The sequence below is a fragment of the Bombus fervidus genome, chromosome 4, assembly GCF_041682495.2.
Source record: "Bombus fervidus isolate BK054 chromosome 4, iyBomFerv1, whole genome shotgun sequence".
In the NCBI taxonomy this organism is placed as follows: domain Eukaryota; kingdom Metazoa; phylum Arthropoda; class Insecta; order Hymenoptera; family Apidae; genus Bombus; species Bombus fervidus.
In genome coordinates, this window is record NC_091520.1 from 8,531,485 (window position 1) to 8,557,157 (window position 25,673).

Below are 25,673 nucleotides of genomic sequence, written 5' to 3' on the forward strand. Positions count from 1 at the left end.
TCTCTTTCTGGGTCAGAAAATATACGACGAGTGTCGGTCGATATGACTAACAATAAGTCATAGACCAGAAGCCACCTTGGAGAATTCTCTCTGCTGTACCAGTGCTTGAGATGATGGAGACATGAATAAGTGATAATCGATAATCGAATATCCTAAGTTCGAATGCTCAGTCATTGCTAAGCAAGACTACCGAGGATCGTGTGAAAAATTAACGTCTTTTCTATTTTTTGTCGTAAAGTCGTTCTGTTACGATTCATTCGTTGCAAATTATGTTTTATGCAGAAGCAGTTTATTTTTAGTGTGATCTTGGGTAGGATGTTATGAAGTTTGCCCGTGGATGATATGAATCCTACTAGGATAATTACTGTGCGTCGCTTTCCTTTTAATCGATTTTGAAGTTCTGCTATGATTTCGGTGATTATTGGGAATGTTATATTTTGTACCTGTAACTGATAATTACACTGAATTAGAATAGAATATTTTGTACTCTACGTAGTTAAGAGTATATCACTGATTTCTTTAGCAAAAATAGATAAAATAATAAATAATTAATATTAATAAGTCATTATATTTGTTACTTTCATGAAATTTTTTTCAATACAATGAATTTATTTCTATATTTAAGATCTGTGTAAATTACGATATTATAAGTTTCACTCTCTGAAGTAAGAAATTACAGATAATGGATTACGTATAATAGATTAGATATAAGTTTTTACTATTTTATTCACTCACACATTTGAAAACGTGTAACTTCATAGTTACAAAACTGTTGCTTCCTTATTTTACATTGCTGCAATTAACTTTATTTTCTGAGATTTTATTATGAATTTTAGCAAAATTAAAAAGATTGATACTACACATGTAAATAGACATTGAATTTTGTTATGCATTAGTTGCATGCATTTTTGAGTACATTTTTGTATTTGTGCAGAAAATTTATTTAGAAATTTTATTTTATTAGGTTCAAATAGCTATTGTTTCCTTCAGTTGCTCTTCTTTAATAAAGTAGCTATGAATATACATGGCCTAAATAATTCATATATAAGAGGGTGTGTATAGATATATCTATATATCTAGCATTAATGTCAAATGTAATTGTACCGTTAGAATGTTATAATCATTATGATTTAGGGTTACGCAGTTTCAATCTTGCAAATAGCGTGGGTTGCTAACAGTAATTGAGTGATTAAAGGTGTTCCAGGTAATGGATTGATCAGAATTATTGTGAATCGTTACTTACAACTATGTATATGCAGAATCTTCATACTTATCTTTTCCCGTTATTTGAAATTCCAAGATGAGAATTTGTAATTCGATATTATTCGTTGTTTCTTTTATTTTTCCTTTATCTATAAATATCGGTTGAGTTAATACATCATATTTTACATTTCACTCACTTTAAATCGTATTCCCACCATTTTTTACAATTACTAAATTAAGCAAACCTAACTTATTGCTTAAATTCTTTTTCCTCTGTTCCATTAATTACGAAGATAAATAAAATAACTTTATACAATAAGGTAGAGAGCTGAATAAAAAATAATAGTTTAATTGGTCACAAATAGGTATCGATTAAGTAGAAATTGGGATGGATGATATATTATATGTCGATTAATAGAAAAAGGATACAAGAACAGGAGAACATGATTTCGCAGTTGTTTAGTATTTCATCATGCATATATAAAGGACAAACCAGGGAGATCGGCGTTCTTCAAAACGATTTCACCGGTTCCCCGAGACATATCGCGCACACCTATCGCTACCAAGTGTGCATCGTGAATCGTGGTGGGGCCGCCGAGAGAGCAAGCGGAGAGTTGGTAGGCCTGCCCGCTGACTACGTTCTCTCGCTCATGGACTGTCAGAGTCCACAGTCCTAACTCGGCCTCAGGCTACGATAGATCGTATCTTACGTCGGTTCGATCTTGCCGCGAATTCATCTTGCGCGCGTCAGCTTGTCCCGGTCCTGACTGACCTCTTCGCTCAACTGCGACCGATCGAACGACCTTCAAGTATCATCGAAACTCTACCGATACCTTTCTTTTATCGCGCCTCACGTCGATAACGTTCTTCCGAAACGGTTCTTTCCTCTTCTTTTCCGAGTGCTGGTGAACTCAATTATTCAAGGATACTTTGCTGTTTCAAGGATTCTTTGGTAGGAAACATACCAAAAGACTGGAACTTAGGAGGTAAGGACACGTGGTTTCGCAAGACTTCTAGGGAAATTGGCCTTCGTTTGTGAGAAACCTCATTTCAGTTGGAAGCGAATCAATTCGAGAAATCGAGTGTGAATGGAAGATCGCGTTTCCAAGTAGATCGTGACATCCAATTAATTTGGGATTAAAATTTTTTGCTAAGTCAGTTTTCTGTCATTTACTGGCTACAGGTTTCGAGTAGTATTGGTATTAATGTATGTATGTACGTATATGGCAGAATGTAATATGATTGTAACGAATACAGTTTTGTGCAAATTCTCAGAAATGAACGATGAAATTCATTTTTTATTTTTGTATTAGCGTATTTGAATGTTTCATCGACTGAACGCTTCGCGGAAATGGAACCTTTGACAAAAATGTAAAGTTTAAAAGAAATGAAAAATTCAGAAGATAAAGGAACTTCCAACGGGCGCTTTTATCGTGAGCACGATCTATGATTATAAATTTAATAATCTTAGTTGTGATCTAAATCCAGTTCCTTGATAATACGTATGTAACAGAGCCATTGGTTTTATAGCTAACTGCACTTTCTTTGTAACCCAAATGAATAGCTATTTATACCTGTGTCCTGTGTAGATTAAATTCAATTCTTATCTTGCATCTCATGATTTTTGTAAGACTGTATTTCCGGCATCGACGGTCGAGCTGTATTTCTCTAAACTTAGAATAAATCGTTAGAGATCAAGTAACGTAACCTCGAGACAGTCAGGGTCGGTCAATGAAGTGTAGTTCGGTCGTATTTTGATTCATGATAGGTAATAATAGGTTATTAGGCTATGGTTCTGCGTCTTAACATTACAAAATTAACAGATTTACTTTAAATTAAGTAATACAAATCTTAATAAATCTCGACTTGTTTGAATAAGATTTTAATCCATATTAACAACGAGTTCTTTTACTTTGTATTGCTGTATTAGTTTAAATTTTTGCATAAATACTTGTTCCAATAATTTACATTTTTAATATAGCAACGTTAATAATTATTTTACTTCTACTTCCTTATTTCATTCTAAAATTATTCAACTGTGCACAAATAATAGTACAGTACTTCCTGATTTTACCTTGATCGTATTAATACTTTTATAAAATAAAGAGATAAGTCTTGGTATAGAAAGGTAGTTTGAAAAAGTATATTATCCAGATTCTATTAGAAGTACCTGCAACTTATTGTTACATTAAAACTAATATTTATATAACATATACTTTTTACTCCCATAATCGTTTACAAGTAGAAAAGTGTACAAAATTTTTTCTTTCCACAATTTATTTAGTGTTGAATATCTTTAAGATATTGTTCACTTTACTCGTATATTTTACACTTAAAAACCTGCCTCAAAATAATAAAATAATTACCTTTTTAATACTTTTAATTTAATATATCTACCTAAAAGCCTCCAGCGCACATCATAATCGTGCACATTTTAATAAGCATTCTTAATTTCATGAACAATACAAACACAGAATGTATATAAAAATATGAACACTACTAAGACACATTTTTTCAACACGATGTACATGAACATTTGCATAAATTCCATAATAAATTAATCATAAATGCTAATGATCCATTTTTCATTCCTTTTTTTTATAAATCAGCATATTCATAGTTTTTATGTTCAACACACATATTGATATTGAATTCGTATAAGCTTAAAAAGTCAATAACTACGTGAAACTTTTATATCAGCAATATTCTACCTTAAAAGTGACGTTTTTAAATAATTAAAGGATGCTTACTGAACAGTTTAAAAAGATAAATGAGCGATTTCATATTCAATGGCTAGTGATTATATTTTATCATCAAAATTATACTGAATCCTATACTGAATTTGTGTTGTACTCCAAGTTGGGGATTATTACTTTCGAAATATGTACAGGGCATCTTACAGTGAATGGCCATAGTTTATGAACACTGAATTGTCATAGTTTAGTGTACGCAGTGCACATTGCTTCTTAATATTAACTAGATAGCTTTGAATCAGTGTCAATATTTGCAAAATGATTCTATATTGTTAACATACCTAGCTTTATATATAAATTACAGTAGTAGAAAGGGAAACTGTTATGATGATGTCAGATGGTTGACACACCTCCGTTACTCCTACAACTACTTCATTCATTACTTTTCTTATTTGAAGACATTGGCTGTTCGTTCGTCATTTTTACGTAATATAACAAATGCAGTTATCCACCGATTGATAGTTTCTTCGGTTCGAACGTTACAGCTCCCATTGAAATGATAATAGAAGTAGAATTTAATAACTTTTTCTTATCGTGTGAATGGAAATTATTTTTATTTCGACATTGGGATATTACTGATGGGTTAACAGGTATATGCGTGATTGGATTGCCACGTACGTCATGATTAGTCACGCCACCGAAGCATACTTTCCACTCGACTTGGGAAACAAGCAATTTAAAAAAATTATTATCATCTTGGATTTATGTCACGATACATTGCATTTCTGGATTTGTACAAGTACCTGTTCAATTCATTATCTTCCTTTTAAATGTATATATATTCTTGTAAGTAAAACCGAAGTTGTATCACAAATAAATAATAATTTCGGTACTATTCCGTTCAATACCACTTGATAAAAATTCGTATGAAAATTTACATTGTCATTCTTCAAAGGTATGTAGCTATTATTAGATCCCTTAAAGGCCACCCAACTTGTAGTGGTTTTGTTCCATAGTGAGTTATTTTGGTTCTAAATAGCTTCACTAAAGATACGAATATTCCATTTCAAGGGCAAACAGGCTAGAACTCTCCATTTTCCTATGTGAGAATACGATGACGTTGAATTTCTTGTAGACAGGCAGGCTCAGGATTATACGCTGCTTTTGATTAACATGTTGCACAATACTTATTCAGGCCACAACAAGAACTTGAGGTCACACAAGTATAAGCTTAAAAGATAATGAATCCCCAAGACGTAACTACGTGTCTACGTATGTAAAATCGCTTCATTCAGTAATTTCTCTTTCCAAATTTATATAGACGAAAATTTAAATATTCCACAAACGTTAAGCATGAAAATTGTATTCATGTCCAATGGATATAGCTTCTTTGGTTCCTGTTAATAAAAAATGTATATTCTCCATGAAATTTGTATTTGGGCAATTTGTAAAACAAAAAATTATTTATGCTTATAAGCAAATATTTTTCACAATTCCATATAGGTATTTCCCTAGAATACATAAGTTCTATATATTTTATAATATAATTATAAAATAATACCTTAATAATTTATAGTAATAATAATATTAAACAACAGGAATTAGTTAATAATATTAATATCAACATTATATGTACATTAATGTTAGTTATATTGTGTTAGAATTTTATAATATTAATATTTTTAGTATTCTCCTAAATATATTTAATATATAAATACTTCAGTAAATTAAATATTATTTATTCCACGTAAAATATCACAAAAATCTATCATAAAAATGGATTTTTACTTGTTGTGATAGTATAGTTATAAAAGTAAATAGAAAAGTTTAGTTGCAGATTATACAAAATTCATAAAACATTTCTTTTTTGCTAAAATACTTTTGCAAAATGTATTGTAAAAAACATTATTTGTATCGAAAGCAAAGTGCGAAGTATCGGTATTTTCATATGTGAATCTACTATATCTTATCAACTTTTTATCCCACTGTAAATATGTTCGATTAAGGGAATGTAACTTTATATGTTGCAAATATTCTCCTACGAGTGAAATGTTCAACCCTTTTAAAGCATCGATATACCATTACTTAATTAGGATGATACTGATTGAAAGTGATTGCTGATATTGATCGACAATTGATAGAAATTCATATAAGTGACGCGTAAATTGGCTTATAATGGATGCTAAATAGTGTAACAGAAATATAACTTACATAGTATACATATATATTATATATAAATATAACAATAGTAACAATACGGATTTTTATGTATTTATAAGAAATTTGAAAATGCAAAATTGCTCACGATACGCATAATATGAAAAGATATAAATAAAATATCCACAGTATAGTGCCTTCTATAATACTTAGTAGGAAAAACAATTTTCTATCGATGTTCTGCTTTTCTGTACAAAATATATTTAGTGTACTTTGAAAAATATGAATTTGCGTAAATATCCACAGTCTAGTTAGATTTATAGCTATTATATTTTCATTTTAATAGCTTAATGTTTGTAATAACTGTAAACTTGTCAGTAAATCAATTTTTTGTTCCTTAGAAATATTTATTGCTGTGTATGGAGGAGTTGTTCAAATTAAACATGAATGTTTTATCTATTATCACGACTATAAATATTTCACGGGCGATTTCCTTGTAATCACTATTTCGATAGGTCAACTAAGAATTTATAGCAAGTAGAAATCTAAATAAAATAATATCGTGGAACGTTCGCTGATATGTATATATAAATACTGATAAATGCTGATATATAATAAAAATACGTGACAATTAGATTGTATTCGGTGCTTCAGGCTTTTTCAGCATAATAAAGTTAACATATTTTATGGATAAAATGAAATGAATTCATTATACTGCGAATTTCTTATTGAGTCCTTTAATTTTCATAAATGCACTGCAATTATATTAATTTCTAAAACGTATGTTAATGTCTGTTGTGTATTCTTTTCTTTAAATTACATAGTAACAGAAATCTAATGATCTAATGATCTCCCGATCATAGGTTGGATCGATATCCAAGATGGATGTTTATTTAATCATTTGAGTTAGACGAAGAACAATTCCCGCGTTGTCATTTTGTATTATTATTATAAGAATTTAATAGAGCATCTATGAGCCTATGTTTATGCTACAACATTTTTTTCCATTTTTACTCATAGGATATGCTAGCTTCGTTTTGCGGAAGATACCTGACCACCTTGCATACTAGTATATTCCGATAAATATATTTGTTGTCACAGTCAATAAGAATGTTTTGTAAAAGAACAAATAAAGTTCAATCGTAACATTTTGCAATGTTTTTAGAGTGTTTTATTATTTTGTTATGTGGCAGGTATTGTTGAAAAGTTCTTGCACTATAGCTTCAATTTATTAAGAAAAATATAATATATTACATAGTATAATATAATATAATAAGAATATAATAACATGATATAATATACATAACATAACATACATAACATAATATAATAATAAGAATTAGTATAATATAAAAGGATTAAGAGAAACTATTTTACAAGTGAAAATCAAGTCATTGATGGCATTATTTGGTTTTTATCTCATTTCATCTTGTATTTGTGCGAATAATATTTGCGAAAATGAATCGAATTGAAGGAGTATTGGCTCGAAGTCCAATTGACGTAACTCAGAATATGTCCACATTATGATATCATGATAAATTCTCAGGTGTTTATAGCGAAACCAAACAACGTCATCGAAGTCACTTTTTTATTACTTCAGTCTTCCCCTTGTAGATGTTTGTATGTATCGTACGTTACGTTTTATTCTTACTTTTTTTTACGTGTTTCCCTTTAGTTCTTAATTATTCTTATCGGAAATGTTCAAGTATGCGCATGTAGGAAACGTATAGCCTTACAGAAAATTGTTTATTAATGTAATACTGCTTATGTATGTTGTTAAAATATAAAACATGATGTAAAATATAAAAATCTTAGAAACAAAAAAAATTTTCTGGTGTACTTCCGCGTTATTAATCTTGCGCTGCTAATCTGTTTTATATTTTATATTTATCTTATATTTGCACACTACATTAGTATTGATAAATTCTTCTGAAACGAATTCATTCTGTATCATGTAATATTTACATACTTACGCAGTTATGTTACTGGAATTTCAAGATTTTATCGCAGCAACATATGATAACAATTATTCGATTATTTCTTACTTCTGACTTTGTGACTACTTCCGTAAAAAAAACTTCGATCTAAGTAATACAACTCTTTTGCTGTTACGATAAGCTTGTCAAAGTAGTACATTCTGCAACTCATTGATTGTGATACGTAAAGAGATAATATGTATTAAGATAATGTGTATATTACCTTACATTTTTTGCTTGAAAACGTAATATTCTGTGTAATTACGCAAGTTACAATCTCACAGATTTCATGATTATCTGCTTTACGTTTCTCTTGTCGTTTATTTGTTAATGACCTGGAGGGTCAGTTAGGGAGTAATGGATCTTATTTTGACATTAAAATTTAATATAACATTTATAAAAATAAACGGAATCATGGCGTGATGTAGAAATTAGTGATAGGAATTAGAAAGCATAATAATGGAGAGCATATAAATGTAATGCATTGCTATTAATTTAATGGAGGTTCATGTATACTTGCAGGTGATAAATTGAAAGTTTTCCAACGAACATACTTTTATCGTTATGTGACATCATGCGTAATTATCATAATTCGAACGAACTGAAGCTTTCTTGGAACGTTTGCAGATTTTACGTACCTTTTATCATAAATTTATCAATGCGTGTTATCGTTATATGTGGTAAACATAAAATACCGCAACTTTTATCTTCTTTTTTTACAGCACATCGCACAAATCTTCAATATCATTTATTTGATATAGAAATATGTGTTAGTACGTATTGTATTTGTTAAGACTAAAACAACTATACAGATAACTAAGGAATAGTAGTTTTCAGACCATTTATCTAATTCTCAGCGAAAAAATAGTATAGTGATTAATTCGCTATAACCTTTTACAATAATTTTATATAATATTTATAAAATTTCACATGTAAGTTATATTATTTCTTTGTGTTAATGATAACTTATTAACCTTAAATTCTCCATTTGTACATATGTCGATAATATTAAATGGAGAAATAGAGTTAAGAAGTTCCCTAATTTTAACTCACAAATCAAAAAATCTGTTATTAATGTAGTTCATAATTCCAGACATTTATCTATGCAAAACTTTACTTTTAATAATCATTAAACATACATACCCACTTGTGTCATCAGTTACTGTATCAATTTATTGATTCATAATTCGTATTAATAATAATTAATTGGTATTCATACATAACAACATTTTAATATCTCTTATGTAATCAAAATGATTGAAAATTCATTGAGAAATCGAGTATTTTTCAAATGTAGTGCTATTTAAAAACTGTGTAAGATGGCATAAAAATGATAAATAATTATATATAAATATATATAAGTAATTCTGTTATGTAATTCTTAGAAACTGCCTAATATAGTGGCGATTTGATGTACCGTATTGCAGCAACCTTACAAAACTCTAGAGTTACCCAAAAGAAAATGTTCTAGTTTCACAAGTGTTTAAAGGGAGTTACGTAACATATATATAATGTCAACTCTGTAATATGTAATGCAGTATATAATAATTCTTTTTATATTTAATATTCTATTTTAATAATAATTTAGCTTATAAACGTAATAAATATTTCAAAAGGTGATGGTAGTAGTAGTATCGTCTTAAATTTAGATTACACGACATGACATAGGTACATATGGGTATGTACCTACCTATTTTCTCCTGTAAATATTGCCTTAAAAATCTTAAAGACTTTATGTTTGATCTACATGCCTTCTCAATTTACAAATAATTAATATAGAAATTACTCAAATATTATCATTTTTATCGAAATCTCGTTCCGATATTAATTACAAATCCTCGATTAAACCTATCCCACAAAACCGCAAGTCTGCTTGTGTTATATACTCCGTCGAAGGTAACGTTAACTCAACACCTCGAACTACACAGAAATATGGAAGCAATTAACTGTAGAGCTTGTTTCTCGACTGATCTTGGTTAATTCATGATTTTCTCTGATCTTTCAACACACGTGTCATCTACTGTGAACTTTCACGAAGATTATGTACCTTTGAACAAAAAAAAAAAAAAAAAACACTGACCGCAATAACTAGCATGTAAAAAGTTGAAATATAACGAGGAAGAAGAAATTTGGAAGATAAGAAGAATAAGAAGGGAGAATAAAATATAGAAAGCAAGTGAGAGGAATGGATATAATTATGGTCAGAAATTTAAACATCACATGAAAAATTTTATATTAAAAATAATCCATAGCATAACGGACATGTGCATAAAAGAAATGTTAAGGATTTGATAATATATGTTAAACGAAGAAAAGAAAACATTGACTCTTGCTTTCGTAGTTAAATATGTATTTACTTTCGTACTAAAAATGCTTAATATATAGAGATGGGCTCAATAATATGTATAAGCGAGCATGCGATGATTCTTTACGAAAAAAAAAGAAAAAAAAATGGAGAGAAGATATAAAAGAAAATTTTTTGTCCCAGTTTCAGTTTTCGAAAAAAACGAGTTTAAAAACTCGTCACTTTATGCTTAAACTTGGCTAATTACCGACTAGCTATGAATAAACAATCAGAAAGAAGTTATTCTATATGCGAAAACAAGTAAAAAAATAAGTAAAATAAGTACAATTTAAATTAAGCAATTTTATAGTTTGAAATATATTTTGTACAAACTAAATGGTGAAAAAATATAATCTAAACCAAATAGATTTATAATATGAAATATATTCTGCGAAAAGAATTTAAAGTATAACATCCTAGCAACAAGCTTTAAGCTTATTATACAAGATAATTGTAAAACAGATACTTCCTACTTAAGTAACTTTGTAACGAACGAATGCCAATTAATTTCTTCCATACGACGCTCGTCCGTCGCTTAGTGTCACTTGACGGCAACTGTAATAATTATTTAAACCGAGAGAATATGCACAAAAGTTGACAGATTACTTATAGTTACGCGATCGAAATGACTAAATAAGAGGATATAAACAGTTGCCTGAGGGCAATGGTAAATTGTATGCTTTTTGCAATTGTCGACTTTAGTCCAACGCTCACGTCGAAGAGGTTAATAGTCATCGATACCCATTGTATAACATTTACGTAAGTAATTGTAAGAAGTAAAAGATATCAGAAAGGAAAAGGATAGTGTATTTTCATCTACTTGGCTGGCTAAACAGGAATAGACATTGTTGACGACATTAGCAATGCTGATATTCTGAAGTCGACAAAGTGACCTACGACCCCCGCATATTTATTTTAATTTTCCCGGTCGGTCTCATTCTTTTTATTTTGTTCGTATGCGTGTTTTACATAGTTCGAAACGGTTTGCGGCACTGTGCGTAATCCACATTACGTTCGCCGTTCCCGTTCGCGGTATACGAAATCGCTAGTGAACAACGAAAGCATAGTGTATACAGCAAAATCCTGATGTAATATTACGATACAGTATGTTGTGCAACCTACGAATCACGTAACGTGCCAAAATGTTCGGAACACCTTGAATTTTTCTCAAGAATCGGGAACCATAACGAAATTCTGTACTGCCGACCAAATACCTTCGATAGAGACAGTAAGAAATATTAATCGATTGTATGTAATAACAAAAGAGTGATTTAATAATTAAAAATATTTTAATCCTTCAAACGATATATGTTTTTTACATTTAGTAGATTTTTATTATTGGCAGAAAGTATTATAGTTGAAATACCGAAATTATTATCATTATTTATTAAAAGTATACTGAATAATATGAATGCTTAAATCTCCAATTCAAATAGAATATTAAAAGAAAATAATTATTTATACTTGAATGTCGACAGGTGTATACATTTTAGTTCTTTAATATTCATAAACAATTAAAGAACAAAGTATTTTAAGAATACATACTTCGTTTGACAAAATGTAGCTATAAAAAATGTAGTTAGAAAAAATTTTGTTCGCGGAACTTCCTTTACAAATTTTACAGTTACAGCTTGGGGAAAGCGTAACGAGATGATTGAAAAGTAGGTATTACATTACTCCAATTGAAAGTTTTGAAGTGTAACTACATGTTTACTAATCTGAAATATAGTCTTATCTGAAATGAGTTATATCCCACAAATTTATTATATCGTTGAACTGTATTGATCGTGTTTTATAAATTTCCTTATATATATGTCTAGACATAATAAATAAAATACTTTGATTTAAATATAAAGTGACAATTATTCAGCACAAAGGATCAAGATGTGCAAAGTTAAAATTTATGCAAATATTATACTTCACAATGGTAAAGAAAAACCGAAATCATATAAAAACGAAGTAAACGTATTATGAGTTATCGAATATCGACGTCATTTAATCGACGATTATAAATTACTTAGATGTGTTATATCACGTGATATTAATGGAAATGTTAAATATTATCCTGAAAACATTCTTATCGAATTTTTATCTGTACGTTAACAAATTATTGCTTATTGAATAAAAGAGATAAAATAAATTATTTTTTCCATCATATTGATATTTTTTACAAAACTGTGTACTATTGGCGTTAATATTACATGTATGGGAAATAATTCATTAATAGAAATGGTTCATTGTTCAGATACCTCGTGTGCTAGAAACTATTCTTAAAGGGCAACTTTTTCAAAGATTGCTTTAGATAAGATAAGATAACTTTTATGTTCATATGTTATCTGTTACTTTTTTTTCACTCATTTGAAGATGGCTCAATATAACGCGATATTCACTTATGTAGTCTTCTTTTTACAATTTCGCTGTTGAATTGGCAAAACAATTTTATACAATGATCTTTTCGAGTTGAAACAGAAATAATATAGATAAAATAAGATATAATATAAAATAATATAGATAAGAAATAATATAAATAAGAAAATATAGTAAAATATATTTCTCTTCGTATAATCGTAAAAAATAAAATAGTGTTTAATATTTAATTCCTTAGATGTGTATTTATATAAAATTCTTTCACAGTTATTCACTGACTTCTAAACACTTCTACTGAGATAATACATGCTTTTTAGTATTATTTTTGCAGTATTTAAAATAGAAAATAAAAAAATTATTTCCTTATAGTGCACTTTGGATTATAAGGATCTAATTTTATTTCATTGAATTTTTATTTAATTTAATATAATGTAATATTTTTACTTAATTTAGTGATTTAATAATGTAATAGTAATGGAATAATTTTTAATAAAACTATAACTAGTTATTATTGGTATTTTATCTACTATTATGTATCATATCTATTATATTAGTTGTTACTTTTCATTGTTTCTCTCTGTCGACTTTTATATTTTTTTCTTAACTAGATTGAATTACATAACCTTTTGATATAGACGCGTGCCGATTGCCAAGCTGAAAAACGATCGAGGTGTTACAATAACATTTTGAGATCTAATTTCATGCCGAAACACACCGTCTACACGTATACGAGATCAACGGATCTCTTCCTGTACAGGTCACGAATAAAAGTAAAATGAAGCAAATGGTTCATAGTGGTTTAATTTGACTTTGTTACACGATCTTTTCTACAGCGATATAAAAATCGATTTTAATGAGGTGCGATATACATATATAAACATATACCAGCTTTCGAGACTTAACTGCGAACAATTTAGTTTTTATTAATATGCAGTTAGATTTCTATCGATTTGTGTTTAACATGTAAGATTTCAAAGAAATCCACTTTCCGAGGCTTCAAAGACGTCCAGAAAGTTTAAATAAAATATCTGTATTTCCTTAATGCTTTGCGAATTTGTATGTATTTATGTAACAGTATGTACATTATACATATCCAATGGCGTTTTTTCCTCTGAAAGACGCCGTCGAGGAAGAAAAGATATCACAGAAAATCTTCAATTAATACATTTCCTTTTCGATTTTACCATAAATAACGCATACAATAAAAAATCCGATAATCTTGAAAATTAAAAATCGTTTGATAATAATTATTACAATACCATCTATAGGAATATTAATTACAAATATCATGTTTTTCACGTAGTTAATTGAATTTTTTAATTGTATTGTATTAATTCAATGGTAAACACTCATTAATATTTGAGGTAATTGCAAACATCGGATTTGTTACGTTTGGTCCACGCAAATAAATAGAATGTTAAGATTGACTAGTAAACTGTTTAAAACGTAATCATAAAGCGATCTTAACATTAAATCGTTATCAGAATGATAACGGGCTTATGGGGGGGGGGTGAAGGAGAGTTGAAGATTTTGTTCTTAGATTGTAACTCTTAAAATAGTATGGAAATTGAGTTGACCTCTGTTCTATTATAAAAAGTGTCGTGACTCACATCTTTTATTTAAGTCTATGAATAATTTTCAGTACCATTTTTTTTCTTGCAGAGAAGCATGATTTTTTAGTATTGTGTTACTGATTTATTTATTTTACATATAGAAATGATCATCCTCTGTATTCTATACATACATACGATAATACATAATTTTTTTTATAATTTAAAACTACTGTTTCAACGGGTCAGATCATAAATCATTATTTTGTAATTCCTCATATTTATTATTAGCAAGTGAAAAAAGATATAAAAATATTTGGTATATTTGCCTTGCTCTCTTAGCCGAATGACACGTGCGACATTCACACCACTTGCTTCGCTACGAAATGTATGTCAGCAGCAAGATATCGTTCTTAATTGCTTCCATTGGTTGTCAATAAGAACTATTTCAAAAGTATTGACCACGTGATTCTTATAATTCAAATAGATTTGAAAACGTTGGTGTAACCGCAAAGCATTATCGAAAATTTTGTCGTTACCAAGTAATATACTATTTGGTTTGCTTTCATCAGTTACGGAAAACCAGTTTTCATGGTGATAACGGGATTATTTTTTCATTGTATTACAAACAACTTGTCAACGGTAAATGATAATCGTAAAATTAATAATTAATATGTTACATGCGTATATGAATGCAAGAGAATCTAGTTTTAGTATTAATTTACATAGTAGTACATTCGTATAAGAGAAATTAAAGTTCCATCGGCTTTGATCTTGCTTCCATGCAATTTCCTTGTTACAAAAGATAAAGTGCTATTGATCTTGTACTTGTATAGGAGTTGTCATTAATATTCCGTTATACAGTTGAAGATAACGCTAATGTTTTAATTTTAGGTAATTGGCTAATTTATCCTTATCATCGTTATCTATATCGGTGTTATCTACATTTTATGTTAATATAGTTTTATGATGTAGCTGAGATTTATAGAAACAAATTTTATGCTACAAGTGGTAGCACTGCTCGCGGAAATATGTATTGTATCCACGCATTACCTTTTGCTGCAAAAGCACTCGTGTACTTTCATTTTGTATTTATTTTTAGAAACTGTTTTTTGTAAATTCTATATTTTATAGTACAAGCAAATGACTGATATTGCTAATTATATGATTCATTCCCTCGGCATAATTTTCTTACTTCTCAGTTTCTTTTGAACACTAAATACGTGCAAACTCATTACTTTCACTTATTATCAAGCATCATGGAATATATTTTTTTCTGTAATATTTTTCCGACTTCTTTTTCGATATATATTATAATAAAGATTCCATTCGATAAGAACCAAAAGTTACTCTTTATATTGTATTTCTGATTGATCGTATACAATAATAATACTCTTTCTATCGAATTGAAGTTAATGCCGTTTGCCAACGGATAATTACAACTAATTTCCATTACTTATAATCTTTGATATTACGTATTACGTTAATTATTTGCACAATACAGAGATCTTATCGATTTCCTTAATTTCTACTTAATAATGCTCAAAAGACCAACAAACAAGTTTAAACAATTCTCTCGTACCGTCATTCGATGGAAAAACATTACAACTCTCTCGTCGTTACATTTTTGCCGGCGATCACGGAGTCCGAATGATTAATCGAAAGCGGCGATTCATAAATAGGAAGGCTCGTTAGAATAGCAAATATGAAATCGTTATTTCCGATTACTTTGAGTTGATTGACCTGTCCTGACGTATGGTTCGATCCTGATTTCTGGTGCGTTACGGTTTGCTAATCGTTTCGCACGACCGGCTGCCATCGATACCGCGATACCTGCGTGGTTAAGACACTCTCCCTGTGTGGCCTGCGTCTCTCTTTTTCGCTCTTTCCCTCTCTTTTCCCCCTGACTTATACCAGCCCGCATTCCCTCGCGCCGCTTTCCTTTTTCCTCGGTTCCGCTTCTGTTCCTTTTTTCCCCTCTGTACCTCTTCGTTGCGCTTCACGCTGCCGGGGTCCTACCATGTCTTCGAGCTCCCGTGAAACACCTTGGCATTCCTTTAAATGGATACTGCAGATACTAAATCTGTAGTTACGTTATATGTGCAACATCCGCGTAATAATTATACAGGTGCGTTCATTCCATCCTCCATCCGCTAACTTAATACATTATGTTCAATAATTTGCTCATCCACATCATCGCGTAACCTTATGCTTTATTTAATAGGGTGTAATTCTATTAAATAGCAGTAGTAGAAAATAGTCAATGAGTTTTGTATCCCATTATGATTATATTACAAATTTCGATACGCTTTAAGCACGTTCTAATTACATACTACTGTAGAAGTATTTCTTTTTTGGCATGGTTTCTATCTTCATGAGGTTATTTTAAGAATCGGTAGCGTTGTAACTATCCAAGCAATTAAAGAATAAGCTACGTGTTAAAGGTCATATTATATATGTAATTGAAGGGTTTGGTACAAAAATCGGTTAGATCCATTACTGTTCGATGGCGTATGGCAGTTGAAATTTCGTAGATTAGTAGATTTTTGGTACGATACACGTACATTTATCTTTTTTTTTTTTTTTTTTTTTTAGTAGTATGCAATAAACGATACAGAAACGAAAAGCTAATTTTTATTGGCTATTGGTAACAACAAGAAATCTATGCTCGTTAGCAAGAGAGAAGATTACTTCCCATCGTGAGGCTATTCGACTATTGGTAGCTTCAGATCTAAAGCGACGTATACACATATACATAAATAATTTTTATCCTAATTTGGCAAATCTTCACTCACGTACTGTTTATTATTTTTCGGAAAGCAATAATTCTACGTTTCGGTACAAAGTAGAATGTAATCTCAGATTAACGTAATTTATGCATGCATTGTTCAAGATCAATATCATCGCTTCATCATTGATGTAGACAAGACATTATCGTTTAACAAAGAAAAATAGCCGATTAAATCGTGAAGCCGATAACTCTTTTTCATTGGTTTCATGGAGGTCGACAAGTTCAGATGGAATTTTACAGACACTTTCGGCTTCCTCGTATTGAAAGGTACACGACCTCTTGAAACGACTTCTGGAATTGCCGACTCTGTTAGAAGCACGTGGTGAACTGGACCACGAGGCCGCGAAGGTACCGTTAAGCGCGCAACCGGCAAAAAGTAGAGGCATGACCAAAGCGGGTGTGTATGCTCGTTGCCACGTTCATTACAACCTCGGATTTCCTGGTCAGCCCTATTGGAATCATTGTCACTTCCTGTATTCGTATTGTACAATTTAGGATGGATCAGTTCTTCGTTGTTTCTTTCATTCGCGATAATACCTTTTTTCAATCGAACGTGAACAAAATAATATTACTTCGAAGAAAAATAGATGCTGACGTTTAGCTACTTTATTTAACTTGTATATTATCTTGTCGCCTTTGTAAAAAGAAAAATTAACGTACTTCGTAAAATTCTAAGAATTTTCGAAATTTCGCGACGTCAATTTAAAATACCTTATGTTCACTAAAGTATACTTTTATACATTAAATCTAAATAATGTTTTGAATCGCGCTAGCTATTCATGGTAATTTGAACTGAGGAAGATTTATGCAAAATAGGTTTCAAGTATCATAATAACGTTTTCTGTCACACTCCATGTGATTTCTAGAAAGGTATCTCCGTTTTCTTGCTTTCAAACATTAGGACTGATCTCAAACACTGTTTATCTTGGAACTGTAAACAATATTGAAAAGATTGCGACAGATCGACTAAAAACAGTCCTTAAATGAAGGCTTCCAGTGCGGTTTTCGAAGCTGGGAATAATGTCTGAGGAGTGTAGTTCATGTATAGAGTTCTATATACTTTTCCACTGTTTCTAACTGTTTTAAATTGAACCACTGTATTCGCTAATAAACTTCTTAATGAAATCAGTTTTTTATATGACAATTCAGAAAGTGGAAGCTGTAGTGAATCTAAATAAATTTCTTAGCAATAAAAGAAACGAGAGAAGCTTGCGTAATAATAATACAAATTTCGTAATCCATTTTAATTAAGTAGGAGGTAGTATTATCTTTTGGTGTCCAATAAATATTTCCAACAAAAATTTATATAACATTACGTAGAATACATATGCCTAATAATCATAGAATGATTTCCAATAACAGGTTTGATTTATATCTGTTGTTTCACTATTTTGTAATAAATTTTAACTGTAATAAATAATAATAATAATGTAATAAATATTTGTAATAATTGTAATTCAATAGGATTAGGTGCTTATTGAAAAAGGATTTTTACTTAGAGTATAGCATGAGAATATAAATAAGTAGGTTTAAACATGTACGGTATGTAACTAGCGGTTGCAGACATAATAACGTTATCCTTTGAACTCAAAACGGTTAACGTTGTCTTGCGGTAAGAATTGAGTAATATAAAAGAATGTAAGAACGTTGTAAAACATTAAGAGAAACTAACTTGTTCAGTAATTGTAGTTCCCCTGTAATAACTTTTACTGAATGTGTATGAGGCAACTATTTTCACTTATGCTTTTATAGTGCGAGTCTGACTAGTATTATTTTTCTCCTTCCGTTCTTCTTCTTTTTCGTGTATTCCATTATATATAACTTATTGTTAGCGAAACATAATTCCTGATTCATAAATATTATTTTACGAAGAACTAATAATATAAGCTACTTTTGATATATAGAACAAGACAAATTAATACGATAAATAAAAGTAGCGGTGGCTTGATGTTATACAAACACATCGTTTGTTATAATATTTTTGTCAGTATAGAAGAACACAATGCGATTCTATTATTTATTTCACGATTCTACTCACTTTTGTTCGTCACTCTTCTGCGGACCGAATATTTTTATCGAAAAGTTACGTCATTCGAGAAGAATTGAATGTCGTATAACATATGTATAATGAAGCTGGTGACAAAGTAAACTGAACGACAGGAATTTCTCTTAGCTGTTGGCTTTTGATCTCTTACGATGACGTTTCCGAGAAAAGTTTCTTGAACTACTAATGAGATCCGCTTACTTTACCTTAATGGCTATAACTATTTATCATAACACCGTATATTTGATAATCGTTGATATAAACTATATTCACGTAGCAATTATATTTTTATATTTTTTACTTTGCTGCAGATGCTTTCGAAACCACAGTCCTGCTAAGGCTACATCTGATCAAATATATCGTGAGTATTTTATTACAAATATCTCTTGCTGTGCTCGAAATTATTTTAAAAACGAACACTCTCGAATCAATAAATAGCAGGACTAACAGATGCTTGAATTTTATACCGCTTACGAGAAAGGATTGCAGAATCTGTATTAAAATCTCCTTATCTTATTGGCCATGACCTATCTCCACCCACGCGTTCGAACAAAACACTTGGAGACTGCTTTGCGCAGCACGTAACTACTTAAATTCTATTAACCGATCGCGTCTGTTTGCACATCAGGCGCAGAAATTGTCATAAGAATACCCACACACACACATCACTTGGACTTTAGATCGATGGAATTATCCAATGGGCAGCGCACACTTTTAAAATACGCTTCATCGGCACATATACGTATTTTTATACGTAGTTTTATCATGTGGTTTTATTTAATACTAAGTTATTCATTCGATTGATTTATTTGCTTAACAATTATTTAGAAATTTTAGATTTCTGTAATAAACCTATGATCTTACATTTATATATTAAAGTTCTGTAATATTTGAACATTTTTAGAATCCAGTCTATACATTAACTTTCACTAATCTTAAAACGTTCGTTTCTTATCTTTATGTTCGTTTAATTCACGTTAGAGTTTGCATGATATACAATGCACAAAATAAAGGCAAACAATGGCATCAATTATTTGAATTATCGCCCTGATATTAAAGGGCACTTGATATGCATATTAGCAGTCAGAGAAATTTCAAGGCATACAAAGAACGTGTAGTGTGTGCAATCGTGGTCGCAAATTAATGTGATTATAATCGAAAAAAGCAGTTCAGTGCTTATGTATTCTCGTGAAAGCTTCACATACCGAACAACGACGTTTTCCTTTCCTTTCATCTGAAGAAGGCGATGTGTGTATATGGTAATTACTGGTGGCGGCACGTAATGTCGTCAACGTGGGTAACATGCAAAATAATGCAAATAACGTAGTAATGCCAAAAGTAATAGACTCACCTTTGGTTCATCTATCTATAGAACGACTGGAACGATGATTTAGCGGTTCAATGTGGCATTTACGGCTACAAAACTAGTCGACATTTTATCGCTTGTTTCTCCCGATTACAAGCTTACTTGAGTTATGGTTTTCCCAAGAGATGTTTGCTAATTTTAAAATCAGTTTACACTTAAATAATCGATTAAGAATAAATTATCGAAAAGGAACAAATTCAAATGTATATTTATTCCAAAGGAAAATAATTTCTAGCATAGAATTGATAGGCTTCTATGTGCTTTGGCAATTTATTCTTAGAAAGCTATTGATAGAAGAAATTATGATAATTTAGACTGAAAAACTGCAGTATATAAATATCCATACATATATAACGATATTATGTAGTTTTTTACCAGTAAATAATAAAACGTATAGGATATATATATATATGTAAATAATAAAACATAGTAGATAATAAAGTTACTATAGTGCAAAGCATATCCATTATTCATAAACATTATTCGTTAAACAACATACGTTTGAAAAAATTTAAACTGAGAAAGCTGCATTCTATGGTAATTTTTGAGGCTGGAAATGTAAGTTTGCTGCATAAAATAATCCTATATCAACTCTGAACTATAACTTCTTCGCAAATAATCGACGATAATAAAGCAGATATAAAAGTTTTCAAGATATCTGTATATTAATGATCTGGGTTATTCGTGTTAAAGCATCAATTAGCATTGAAATCGTTAAAGAAGCAATGTCATCGATTCGAGTGTTTCACATGTGTGATTATAAGATTTACAATCTCTCTTTACAAATTACAATTTTGATAAAATATGAAATGATATTATGATAAAATTATAATTAAGACAGAATTTTATAAAAATTTTATCAATTTTATCAATTTTAATTTTTTATCAAAGGACAAAAATGTCCTTATTTATATTTTTAACGCAGATTTATTTCAAATAAAATAATTGAAATATAGCTATAGAATAAGATAAATTAAATAATTTTATAAATATTACTATGATTTTATCATTCTAATTATCTATTATGAACATGGAATGATTTTTATGATTTTTCTAACATCTGCCGTTATTAATCTTAAAATCAGAACGATGAAAATTACAAATAAACTAATTATAAATTCTTTTTTCTTTTCAGCAGGTGAATCGGAGTGAAAGATGCAAAGAATACTGTTGCCATTGTTTTTAACATTCTTGAGCTATTCAGGATGGACCAGTGGGCTTTGTGTTCTGGAGAACGGTACAATAGCTCGTTGCCACGAACTCAAAGATGTCAAATATATAGACACTTCTACTCTTAACTTGCTGAAGGCTTCCACGGAGAAATCTACCCTCGGACCAAATCTTTTCGTTAATTTGACCAGTCTTCGGCATTTAGATCTTTCAGGAAATGCCATCGAACAAATAGAACCAAAAAGTTTCAGCCAATTGACGAATTTAAGAAGTTTAAACCTTGCGGATAATCGTATTGAACATTTGGAACTGGCTTCTCTAGATGGTTTAAATCATTTGCACAGTTTAAATCTTCGTAAGAACAACCTTCGACACTTGCCACCAGCCTTGGCTCGCTTAAAAATTCTGAAACATCTCGACGTTCAAGGCAATCCATTGGAATGTAATTGTGCAACACTTAGGGTAAAAGATTTGATCGTAAAAAGAGGCACGAAAATCTCGAAGAAAGTTCTATGCGCTAGTCCGAAAAATGTAAAAGGAATATCATTATTCAAATTAGATACCGCGATTATTTGTGAATTCGAGGAACAAGATCGCGAGATGCAAAATGATCAGGCATCTACGTATTCGGAGGAAGATTATGGTTCTGGAGATTTGTTCGATACAGAGGAAGAGAGCATGGAATATTCGGTAGAAGCTTCAACCACCGAAACTCCGAAGGAAATCACAGTTGAAACACCATTCCCAGAAATTCCTGCTACTACTGTTTCGAGTTTTGAATCAAAAACAACTGAATTACAGCTTTCGACTCGAACGACAGATGCTAGCGAACCGACAGATGCTAGCAAACCAACAGATGCTACCAAAACGACAAACACCAACGACGATGAGATCTTTTTCGATTCCGAAGAAAAAAGTAATCCCACTACGGTGGGTATGACAACGGAGAGGAAGAAAGTCTACCAAGATGGTCTATTTTATCCGACAGAAAGTTCAGGCGATGGAGAAGACGGTTCTGGAGAAGGATCTGGAACAGGCATGGATACTGGTGACTGGAATACAAGTTACCAACCTCAAACAAACGACGATGAAAAGGAAGTTTCTCTTTTCGAGAGATTCTACAATATATTTACGGGATCAACGACGTCTTTAGAAACGAAAAAGGAACCTAACTTGGAAGACGAGGAATTTATCGACGCGTCTTCGACTAAAGGTATCGAGGATGAAGAAGAACAATTAGTCCACAAATCTGTGTCAAATCCGGTTGCAGTAGGTGTATCAAAAAAGGATTCCGACGAAGCAGTACCAGGTACTACTGATATGAGTACCAAAGCTGATGTAACGACACCTGTTAATGGAGTTGAGCTATTCGACAGCAAGTTGAATGAGATGACGAAATTAGGCAAAGTTAAAGTGGACGAGAAAGACACGGATGACGAATTGACGGTATCTCCAGCAAAACAATCGAAGAAAGGAATGGGTTCTTACGTTGTTCTAGCCGTTTTATTGGCGGTTTTGGCGACTCTCATAGGATTTGCAGCTTACAAAGGTGACTTTTGCAGGAAAGGAAGGAAACGTGATGATGTTGAAAATGGAACTGAATTGAAAGACATGCAGAAAGCTTTGTTGGAAACGGGAAGTTCAACACAACGAAAGATAGCTTCGAACGGAAGCGTGGAAAGCACGCCTTTGGTCGCAGACACGACAGATCACGATGAGATAAGGATTTCGAATAACTACCAAGTTACGGCAGAAATACCGAGATCTCCGAACGGTATTTCCGACCGTACAGAACCAGTAAAACCACCGCGAGCGATTACTCCGCAAAACGATCAACGAATCGGAGAGACGACCGGTCAAGATGGAAATTCTCTGAAAGATGATACGTTGTCGTTACGGACAGATTCTATAGATCCAGTAGTTAATGGCAGCCCGATTTCGCCAGAAAAGATCCAACCTCCCTTAAGTCCCGGTGCTCAGAGAGTGAAGATTACTTTGCAAGAAAATCCTGACAGCGTGCCAAGGACGCCTATACTCATCACGAGAACAATGGCTGGTGAGAATCTAGTCAAGACGCCATGAAGTAGATTTGAAGGGCCTTAATCGGATGAAAAACTTGAATCCACAGGAGAATCAACGAAGACGAGGAAGAGATCGGTATGTTCGTGTGTGCCGAATTATCGGATTCATAATGCCACCAGTGTTCCTAAATCCATGCCGAATGGGCCTTGATTTCGATGGATTTTTAAGATACTGTGAGACAGACAATTATACCATCATTGAATCTGTGTTTTGACTAAGAAACGGATTGCTTTAAATGAAAGTCCAGCTTTGTAGACATACAGTTTATTGACGATTCGTTTAATCGAGAATAATAGGAGGAATGAACGATTCTGCGAAATGTTGTTTGTACATATTTGCAAATAATAGTCGTACATGATGATACTTCCGCTGTTTGAACAAAGTTTGTGGATGGATACTATTTGATACATTTTATATACGTTTATGCAATATTAGCACACTAGTCAGTTCTCTTAAGCATCTTCCTTCCTGTGTAAACTCGAATGGAATTTGAATACGATAAGTTCCATTAGAATTCTTTATACTCGAAGTATACCATTATTGTTGCAATATAACACGAGTGATGCTAAAACTATAAGAATCTTCATATATAATGTCAAAATCTTTCTCTAACTGGTTCAATTTTTATATGATACTACATGTACGGTTTTTGTTAAATTTTTCTTGAGATATATTATAATATATAGATAGTAAACGAATGTTTCGTTTTGTGATATTAAATAAAAAATTAAATGTTCTTCTGGAAGAATACAAAAGGGTTTGACTTTCGCTAGCGAAACTTAACACTTAATAATTAAAAAATTAATTTATATAAAATCTATATCCTATGTATTTATAATAATCATTCCAAATTAATCATATCATCCTCATCGAACCGATGATGTTAAATAAAATATCGATATAAAGTAAGATAATATAGAGTGTATGTAATTTATAGGAGACAAGCAGTATATTTGAAATTTGTTTGGAAAGGAAATTGAAACTTCAACGTTTCAAATATAAAATGTCAATTGTGTGTCTTGTATCCGCACGAGTTCGCATAAGACTCATCATTTGCATTTTTTAGCAACTCCTCAACTGCTGAACAACCTTTTTACTATTCTTTAAAATTCCATAAGGATAAATATTATTAAATGCGAATAATCTATTTATGAAAATCAACATTACAAAGCGTTAGTGTTAAATATTGTTTAAACATTTGTTACGGTGCATTGAAAATAATGAGAATTATCGTTAAAATTGCTGGATAATAATATTCAGTAAAAAAAAAAAATATTATGGGGTTCCTCTTAAACGAGGAAAAAGTATTTTTAAAAATAATTCTCTGAAACTTGTCGCTTTGATCGTATTTATTCTTCTACACCAAATTTCTTCTACACCAAAATATTGAAATATTTGCCACTAAGATAGCGCAAATCTCCTTATAAAAATTATTTCCAAAGAAAACCTATGCGTCCTTGTATTATGGCAGCAAACTGTTTGTGCAAAACACGAAGCGTTTTGATTTCGTTTAAGCGTGTTCAGTTGAACTTGTAGCAAAGAGAATTATCTCATTGATACTGTGATTATCACTGAAACGCTAAGAGAAGGTAATATTCGATCCTTCGTTTTATTATCGACATATCATCATTATTTTCGCCATTAACTTTGTTCCCTAGATAAGTTTTCCTATGCAACATTTATGAAATATACATTGTTACATATATATATATATACCTATAGTTATTATGAATATATATATATATAGGTACAAATTGTATGATAGCGAATATACAGTTGAAACAATCATATCGATATATTTTTCATGCGTTTATAATTTTGAACAATGGATGCGAAATAAAATGATAATATTTATAAAATACATGGTTGTTTTCGTCAGTATTATATCAATCCTGTTAAAGTACCGTTTAATTATAATTAAGTATAAATG

At 30.9% G+C, this 25,673-nt stretch overlaps 2 protein-coding genes across 6 annotated transcripts in view; one reads left to right on the top strand and one right to left on the bottom strand.

Annotated features, from left to right (window-relative positions):
- Positions 1–25,673, bottom strand: part of LOC139986416 (probable hydroxyacid-oxoacid transhydrogenase, mitochondrial) — a 163,021-nt gene that overhangs the window by 47,693 nt on the left and 89,655 nt on the right. The window lies entirely within an intron of this gene.
- Positions 1,816–24,657, top strand: Wdp (Leucine rich repeat protein windpipe). Of its 5 annotated transcripts, none has more exons than XM_072001724.1 (3): positions 1,816–2,189; positions 19,437–19,486; positions 21,627–24,657. In XM_072001724.1, the coding sequence occupies exon 3, from the start codon at positions 21,647–21,649 to the stop codon at positions 23,741–23,743; it is 2,097 nt and encodes a 698-aa protein (XP_071857825.1). In that variant the 5' UTR covers positions 1,816–2,189; positions 19,437–19,486; positions 21,627–21,646; the 3' UTR covers positions 23,744–24,657. The 5 variants fall into 5 exon arrangements, with proteins under 5 accessions (XP_071857825.1, XP_071857824.1, XP_071857828.1 ...); XM_072001723.1 differs by having other exon boundaries at positions 21,630–24,657; XM_072001726.1 differs by lacking the exon at positions 1,816–2,189 and adding an exon at positions 10,539–11,601.

Coding starts and splice junctions, on each gene's coding strand:
- Wdp (XM_072001724.1), top strand. CDS start 21,647: ATGCAAAGAATACTGTTGCCATTGTTTTTAACATTCTTGAGCTATTCA.